Source organism: Penaeus chinensis, chromosome 35, assembly GCF_019202785.1.
Source record: "Penaeus chinensis breed Huanghai No. 1 chromosome 35, ASM1920278v2, whole genome shotgun sequence".
NCBI lineage: Eukaryota > Metazoa > Arthropoda > Malacostraca > Decapoda > Penaeidae > Penaeus > Penaeus chinensis.
In genome coordinates this window covers 12,413,876-12,423,875 of record NC_061853.1, presented here as the reverse complement: position 1 = coordinate 12,423,875, position 10,000 = coordinate 12,413,876, and the positions used below count along the sequence as shown (strand labels likewise).

Below are 10,000 nucleotides of genomic sequence, written 5' to 3'. Positions count from 1 at the left end.
ATATATATATACATATATATACATATATATACTTATACATACACATGGGTGGGTGCTTCATGCTCGGGGTGATGTGAAGCGATGGTGTGGTGCCCTAGTTAGTGTTAAGTGCTTTGCAGCCTTCTTGCTTACAGCTGCCACCGCTGGCTAGCCTGGTGCAAAAAGGGAGCAGCCATGCATAAAACTCCCCTGCCAGCTCATAGCCTCTCCATCATCAAGACTTCTGCAGTGCCTCCTCGTGGCCACCCATGGAAACTAGGTATCTTGCGGTCCTAGGATGATGTGGAGGCTCTTGGAGCAGCAGGTGGCCCTAAAGGTACGGAGTCATGGCACACCGGCGTGCCCCCTGGGGTTAATGGGTGGCTGTGGGGAGGCAGGCCTTGCCAGTCTGCCTCCCCAAGAAAACCAAACTGGCAGCAAAGCATATAGTTGTTGGTGCTGGGGGGAGGGCTAATGTCCCTCCCACCCAGCAAGAATGACAGGCTGTGGGTCCCTCTGGGTTGGTAACCGCTGGGACTTGGGTGGGGAGAGAGGGTTACCCGTCATCCCATCTGGGTCCCAGCGGCCGCCATCCTGGCATGTATTGAAGGTGCAGGGTGTATCGAAGCGCCGAGTTTTGTGGAACTGATCATAGATTAGTTGTGACTACTCTCCGGGTCCACTTTAGAACCCCCCATTGCCCAAATGAACACCCCAGGGTGTTTCATTTGGACAGATTGAGGGAGGACGAGTGTGCCCGGGGGTGTGCCGAGGCTATCTCTGGTCATCTCACAGCACTCGAGGGCCTGACAGACCCTGTTCTTATGTGGGATACCTTCAAGCGTGAAACACTTGATGCAGCTCGGAATCCATTGGTTAACGCCCAAGAGCAAGACAGAATTCCATCTCGGAGAAGACACTGGAAGCCACAGATGCTTGTTGTGCGGCTCGATTGTCAGGGGATCGCAACTTGCACCGTTCGCTCGTGCGCAGGACTAGGTCTCTGTTGAGAAGGGATAAGGGACAGTTTATCAGCCATTTCTTAGTAAATGACCTTCGTCCTGTCTACCAAGCCCTGAGAAAGCTGAACTCCAAGCCCTCACAGACGACTGGAATCTGCTCAGCAAGTGGCCAGATAATCTCGGATCCTGATGGGGTGCGTGTGCGTTGGGCTGAGTATTTTGAGCAGTTGCATCAGGTTGATCCACCAACAGTTAACATGGATGCAAGTAATGTTGAGATTCCTCTGCCAGACCCCCCCATCAGTGAGGATCCACCCTCCCAGACTTCAGTCAGGGGGGCGATCCTGACTTCAGTCAGGGGGGCGATCCTGACTTCAGTCAGGGGGGCGATCCTGACTTCAGTCAGGGGGGCGATCCTGACTTCAGTCAGGGGGGCGATCCTGACTTCAGTCAGGGGGGCGATCCTGACTTCAGTCAGGGGGGCGATCCTGACTTCAGTCAGGAGGGGCGATGCTGAAGCTGAAGAGTGGTAAAGCAGTAGGTGTTTGTGGCATCCGAGCTGAATTGTTAAAGACTGGTGGAGAACCTATGGCAAGGGACTTGCTAAAAGGAAATCCAACAAGGATCGTTGGATTAATAGCAAACCTGTACACAGGCACTGAAAGTGCTGTAAAGTGTGGTGGCGGCATGGATTGGATACTGGGTAAAACTACTGTCCAAAGTCACTGTGGAGCAACTCTGGGCAATATCAAGGTTACAGACTTTGACTTTGCTGATGATGTTGCCATTCTATCTGAAGCTCTGGAAACCTTAGTGGCAGCTCTTGATGCATTTAGCAATGAAGCGAAGCCCCTGGGGCTAGAGGTCTCCTGGACCAAGACCAAGATCCAGCATTTGGGTGGCCCACTAGGAGACCCTGTGCAGTCGGTACATGCTTGCGGTGAAAACATAAAAGTCGCAGAGTTTTATATACCTCGGTAGTGCAGTTCACGACTCTAGGCTGTCAGACCAGGAAATCAGTAGATGGATTGGCCTGGCAGTAGGGGTCATGAAATCTCTCGACAGGAGTATTTGGAGATGCCGGTACCTGTGCAGAAGGACCAAGCTTCGTGTTTTAAGGTCCTGATACTGCCAGTTTATTATATGTTAGTGAAACTTGGACGCTATCTTGTGCTCTGGAATCTCGTCTTGATGCCTTTTGTAACAGATCTTTGCGAGGGACCCTCGTAGGTGGAAGCAAAGGGTGGCTGTGACTATGTGCCCCTGCCGGCATCAGCTCCCAAATGATGATGATAACGATACACATATATACATATATATACATATATATATATATACATATATATATATACATATATATACATATATATACATATACATGTTAGAAGAAGAAGAAGAAAAAAAAAAAAAAAAAAAAAAATAGATTTGTTAAAATTAAGACTAGTTTCGTAATACACCTTGATTCCATCTTCAGATCTGAAGAGGATGGGGAGAAGAGGGGGATAAAAGAGAGAGAGGAGAGTCAACGCGGTAACATGGGCCAGGTGAGGATTGATGAACGGAGGCAAAGGGAGGTCAGATCAGGTTGAAGGATCGGCCGAACTATGCGCAGGGTGGCAGGCATACAGAAAAGGCAGAGGATGTGGGATGCGAGGAGACTTCTGACCTCCCTTCGCTTCCGTTTGCCTGTCCTCACCTGCTTCGTGTTACCGTTGCCTCTCTTCTCCCTCTTTTATACCCCTTCCATTCCCTTTCCTCCTCAGACCTGAGGATAGAATCCAGGTGGATTTTGAAACTGTCTCACTTTCAATAAAATCTAGTTTTTGCATTGTGGGTTTTTCTACCATAGCATTTTACCATTCACATATATACACATATATATGTATACACATATACATAACATATATACACACATACACATTCATATATACACACATATATACATAAACATACATATACATATAGAAAAGAGAGAGAGAAAGGGCAAAAGAGGGAGAGAGGGAGAAAAGGGAGAGGGAGGGAGGGAGGGAGGGAGGAAGAGAGAGAGAGAGAGGGAGTTTGTGGATGCCAGGCTTACAAGCCGCACACCCGATAGAGTGGCTGCTCAAGTAGGCCTAATGTCCATATTATATGCCACATGTTGGCAGTGAAGGATCCAGATCCAATGGGTTAAGCAATGGGCACTGCTACTCACCATTACACTTATTTGGCAAGCAATATACCAGGGCTACTTGTACTAAGTCACCAATGAGCCAGTTACAATTACTGCCTGTCTCACCTGTTTACCTTTTCCTTGATTTACATGATCTTATTTTGCTTGCTGTTACTAATGTTTATAACATTATAGTAATTATAATGTCTATAATAAAAATAACAACATCAATATTCATAGTAATAGAATAAAAAACTAAAAAATAAATAAAAAATAAAAAAACAACACCAATTCAAGGAAAGGTGTAATCAGGTAAGGTCACAAGGCCCACTAATTGACTCCTTCGCGACCAAGCACTAGCAGAGCCATTTATGTGCAGCAACATTCTCTCTCACTCTCACATCACACTCACTCGCTCGCTCACTCTCACATCACACTCCCTCGCTCACTCACTCACTCTCACATCACACTCACTCACTCTCACATCACACTCCCTCGCTCACTCACTCACTCTCACATCACACTCCCTCGCTCACTCACTCACTCTCACATCACACTCCCTCGCCCACTCACTCTCACAACACACTCGCTCGCTCACTCACTCTCACATCACACTCACTCACTCTCACATCACACTCACTCTCACATCACACTCACATCACACTCACTCATTTACTCTCACATTACACACACTCACTCACGCACTCACTCTCACATCACTCACTCACTCACGCTCACATCACACTCACTCACTCACGCTCACATCACACTCACTCACTCACTCACTCTCACATCACACTCACTCACTCTCACATCACACTCACTCACTCTCACATCACACTCACTCACTCACTCACTCACTCTCACATCACACTCACTCACTCACTCTCACATCACACTCACTCACTCACTCTCACATCACACTCACTCACTCACTCTCACATCACACTCACTCACTCACTCTCACATCACACTCACTCACTCACTCACTCTCACATCACTTACTCACTCACTCACTCTCACATCACTCACTCACTCACTCTCACATCACTCACTCACTCACTCTCACATCACACTCACTCACTCTCACATCACACTCACTCACTCACTCTCACATCACACTCACTCACTCACTCTCACATCACACTCACTCACTCACTCTCACATCACACTCACTCACTCACTCTCACATCACACTCACTCACTCACTCTCACATCACACTCACTCACTCACTCTCACATCACACTCACTCACTCACTCTCACATCACACTCACTCACTCACTCTCACATCACACTCACTCACTCACTCTCACATCACACTCACTCACTCTCACATCACACTCCCTCACTCACTCACTCACTCACTCTCACATCACAGTCACTCACTCACTCTCTCACATCACACTCACTCACTCACTCTCTCACATCACACTCACTCACTCACTCTCACATAACACTCACTCACTCACTCACTCTCACATAACACTCACTCACTCACTCACTCTCACATAACACTCACTCACTCACTCACTCTCACATAACACTCACTCACTCACTCACTCTCACATAACACTCACTCACTCTCACATAACACTCACTCACTCTCACATAACACTCACTCACTCACTCACTCTCACATAACACTCACTCACTCACTCACTCTCACATAACACTCACTCACTCACTCACTCTCACATAACACTCACTCACTCACTCACTCTCACATAACACTCACTCACTCACTCACTCTCACATAACACTCACTCACTCACTCACTCTCACATAACACTCACTCACTCACTCACTCTCACATAACACTCACTCACTCACTCTCACATAACACTCACTCACTCACTCTCACATAACACTCACTCACTCACTCTCACATAACACTCACTCACTCACTCTCACATAACACTCACTCACTCACTCTCACATAACACTCACTCACTCACTCACTCTCACATAACACTCACTCACTCACTCACTCTCACATCACACTCACTCACTCACTCTCACATCACACTCACTCACTCACTCTCACATCACACTCACTCACTCACTCACTCACTCTCACTTACTCACTCTCACATCACACTCACTCACTCACTCTCACATCACACTCACTCACTCACTCTCACATCACACTCACTCACTCACTCTCACTTCATACTCACTCACTCACTCACTCACTCACTCTCACATCACACTCACTAACTTACTCTCACATCACACTCACTAACTCATTTTCACATCACACTCACTCACTCACTTTCACATCACACTCACTCACTCACTCTCACATCACACTCACTCACTCACTCTCACATCACACTCACTCACTCACTCTCACATCACACTCACTCACTCACTCACTCTCACATCACAGTCACTCACTCACTCTCACATCACAGTCACTCACTCACTCTCTCACATCACACTCACTCACTCACTCACATCACTCTCACATCACACTCACTCACTCACTCTATACATCACACTCACTCACTCACTCTATACATCACACTCACTCACTCACTCTCACATCACACTCACTCACTCACTCTCACATCACACTCACTCACTCACTCTCACATCACACTCACTCACTCACTCTCACATCACACTCACTCACTCACTCTCACATCACACTCACTCACTCACTCTCACATCACACTCACTCACTCACTCTCACATCACACTCACTCACTCACTCTCACATCACATCACACTCACTCACTCACTCTCACATCACACCCCACAAGAATAGGTTAAGATGATAATGTGTGCAGGCAATTTTCTTGACACAACCCATGTTTAGTAGTGTGTGTGATTTCCTATAAGATTAAACTCTTATCAATTATAGTGACACAGGGCACCAGGCTAAAGAATTCAAACCAAAATTAAATTAACCAAAATTTAATACTACCCAACCTCAATCATTAATGATTGTGCTTCCCTCTCTGCTGGCATCTTCAATGAGCATTTGCTTGTATGCTCATGTACACAAACTTTTGAATGACAAAACCAAATAGTAAAATGTCCTATATTCACAAATAATATGTTAGGGATATATATCCTATTTCTATGTTAATGGAAGAGGTTTGAAAAATAGAGCAAACACAAGGCTATGTTTGTAAAAAAGGAACAAAGACATATGGTGTACCAACTGGTACCTTCTTCATTCTAATAAAAATATATAGGTACAAGGAGAGAAGGAAGGAGTGAAGGTAAAAGGAGTGTATGATGCTACAGGTGGGGTAGGACTCAGTGGGGAAGAGTCAGTGGCAAATCACTTGCATGCACATTGCTGAATTCACACACTCTTGGGACACCCTTAATTACAGGCCATAAGGAGAAATTTGGGTTATCTTGACTCAAAACCCCTAAACCTGGACCTTGATTTTATGCTACATTAAAATTCATGGCATCAAATCTTGCTAAATTAATTAAGCCTTTTTTTTTTTTTTTTTTTTTTTTTTTTTTTACCAAGATAGTTTCAAAGTACAGCTGTCTCATGGATATTTCTTGTACTATCAATTAGGCTAGCATAACTAGCCTATGATGGGCACATCTCAATTAGTGAAAGTAAGTATTCAATCAAAATTCTGTATAGTATACATGAATATATCATGCTAGTGTTTTTCTAGGCTTTGACCATGGCAATATTTTTAATTAAAGTTTGAAACTAACCATTTGATAATTTACTCCACAAAAAGCCTCTTTATTTGAAAACAGTTGCAGTAGAACCAATGGCATGGTTAAATGTTGCACTAAAAGTAAGATCATTTTTGTGATGTTAATAACACAGCTACACAAAAACTTGGGTGCACAACAAAAGGCAAAAGTCCACATTCAATAATATTCCCCCTTAGCCATTTAAACATCCCTTTTAATGTTCAATTTCACCTGACTCACTGGCAATAGGGCCAACTGTCACTTTTTTCTCTCTCTCAATTGTTAGTATAATCTAATATCAATTTTTTAAACATTGACATCTACATTATCATAAATACAAATACAAAATATGGGGGGGAGGGAAAGAAAGTTATCTTCAGCTTTAATATTTCTTTTCTATTGGTTATCATGTGGCTATATAAATGTTTAAACTGGAAAAAAGACATTGGTAAAGAAAAGAAATCAGAAAGAAAAAATAGTAATCAAAAGTGTTTGTCAACAAGATAGTCACTTTGAATTTTGTCAGGATTTATTCTTTCCTGAAAGTAAATAATTAAATAAATAAAAAAAGTTTCTGGCATAATTTTTTTTTTATTATTCAAATTCAGATAAAGATAAAATTCAGATTCTAGATAAAATGAAATATATCACTGAATTTTTTTCAGTGACTTTGGTCATTCATTATGATCACAGTATGCTGGACAGTATCGTGGGCCAAACGAGAGAAATTATGAATTATTTTTTTATATTATCTATTTATTTACCAAATTAAACCAAACTCAAGATCTAACACTTCTATAATGATACCAACAAGGAAAAAATAGTAACAAAATCCAGGTCCCATATCAAGAGTAGCCAGATTAGGCATTCATGTCCCCTTAACTCTACAATGATGGTACCAGGAATCTCACGGCTTCACTGATTCTGGTGACTTCTGGCAACCATCCATACACTGGGCCAGGGAGTCTGCCATGGGTAGCACAACTTCCCACTCAACTTGCACTAGCACATCGTGACGCCTATAGCTGATGAGTTGGTTTTTCATGAAGGCTATAGGTATGCCCAGCAGTAAGAGGTTAATCAAGCATATACATATACATAATAACTTTGTTGTATCAACAAGAGCATTAAGAATAGGCACTCTTGTGCCCATTCAAGGCAATACTAATGCTCATGACAACTGAACATTGGGATCAGAACCCTGAAAGTTGACCTATTTAAAAATCCTGTTGTAGCCTATGTTCCAAATATCTATTGTTTCCCCAAGAAAATATGCAGTGTTGAAAAGTTTAACTACAATACTGATCAACAATGGCAGGCCTTTCAACAATATCTTATCACTGCCACATGCAAAGTAGCACCAAACATACCTAACAGCAGAATATAACAAGATTATTTGCAATTCACTATGCAACCTAAGGAAAGTAAAGGGTATATGAATTTGCTGTAGGATAAGTGTGATTTTCATTCCTAAATAGACTCCTATACAATTTCACAAAACCTTGATTACCTAATATTATTGTTCAACTACTTCAATTTGCCAAATCACTTGCACCCACAAGAAATTTAACATCTATAAACTGAAATAAGTAGTCTGTTAATAAATAATCAGAATACTCAAAGCAAAACTATAATGAAACCTCTACCCTTTCCATTTCATCTTATAACAATGTATACCTTCCAAAGACCATTCCTTTGCTATAAAGAGGAAAAAAAAAATATTCTTTGAATTTCTCAAATCCCTATCTCAACTCATATAATGGTTTCCCATTTCTAGACATTCACACACATCTTCACAAACATTGTTACAATTAAGAATGGGTTCTTGTGAAACAGAATCAGAATATCAACATATAATCTTATATACTGCTTCTGATAAATTTAGACAATTGTAATATATCTTGCCCATACAGGAAGACAATGTGGTACATTTATATCAAGTAACAGATAAAACTTGCTACCATGTTTACAGTCTTTTATTGAAATTGCATCTATCTTGAGCACAGACAGGAAGGCCAAAGTATCTTTTAAAAATAGATCATTCAACTTTACACCAGATGTGACATCACTATAAAGACAATGTGAAAAGGGAAAGGATTTGCTTGAATAAATACAAATGAAAAATGATATTAATCAAAATTAGTTTTAAGAGCTTTTAAATTCCCTGCCTGAGAAATTTATTAATAACCTAGTTAGTTTTTCTTTCTTTCATTTTACTGTTAAGAAAGTACACTTCCTAATGCATTCTACACCTATTTCTTTTCTGAGTTCATGAAGCCTTAAGCCATGGCACAGTTCTGCTAAGTAGCACACTCTCAATGTTAAATAAATTTATAAAAAATATGTCATCACCTTCAAAATTTTGGGGGAAAATGAATGTTAGATGATGAAAGGTTCTCCATTTAAATGTGGTATTATATTTTTTCCCCGTTTTCTTTTCCTCTCCTTGAATCCCTCTGGGTGTATGCTCTACCTTGCATATTGAAAATAACAACCCCTTTTTACCTTTATTGCTCTCTTCGCTTGGCTTGAGACGAATAGCTCCCAGCTGCTGCGAAGATGAGCCACCCTTAGCTTTCATCACTGCATCTTCTTTAGGAGAACCTAACATAAAAAAGTATATTATGATAACACTAGTTTCACACAGCTTTTGATTTACAATAAGATTCGAATTCATCTTCTTCATAAGGAAATAAGACTCAGCCTCAGTGACATATCTTAAAAATATATCTGCAAAGCTAAGTGCTCCAAATATAACACCCAGAGGAGACAATGTTTCTTAAATTTCCATCTCATTATATATGATAAGTTGTTCATTCCACTTGAAAAATATTAAAAAATCAATCAATAGTATTTTCAATAACTTCATCTGTTTGATTAACAATATAAGTGAAAAAAATAAAGTTTTTGTCTATTTATCACTGTTATCCCAACATCACAATACTGAAGACTAAGATCTGGATGATTCAACCTTTAATGGTGCTTGTGTAACAAAATCACACTATACTCAATAATGCCCTCCAAACTATAAACTCTTACATGTTTGGAGATCCTTAACATATTTTCAATGTATTGTGTTATCTCCACATAAAAAAAGAAAAAAGATTAAAAAAAAATAGATAAAACAATTTCCTCTCACATTTGTTGTAAGATAATCCAGGCCACTTATATTTGTCATGTTAATGGATTCATGAAATCACAGGTAATTTTTTGAGGCTGGTATCAAA

The 10,000-nt window shown here is 41.1% G+C and overlaps 1 protein-coding gene across 6 annotated transcripts in view; it reads right to left on the bottom strand.

Moving 5' to 3' along the window:
• Positions 1–10,000, bottom strand: part of LOC125044191 (ATPase family AAA domain-containing protein 2-like) — a 60,987-nt gene that overhangs the window by 40,399 nt on the left and 10,588 nt on the right. For 4 of the 6 annotated variants that reach the window (XM_047640673.1, XM_047640674.1, XM_047640676.1 and 1 more), the window contains one exon: positions 9,279–9,377. The exons of the other annotated variants lie outside the window; for them this stretch is intronic. In XM_047640673.1, the coding sequence (XP_047496629.1) occupies positions 9,279–9,377 (99 nt within the window). The remainder of the gene's footprint in view (positions 1–9,278; positions 9,378–10,000) is intronic. 6 annotated transcript variants of the gene reach the window in all.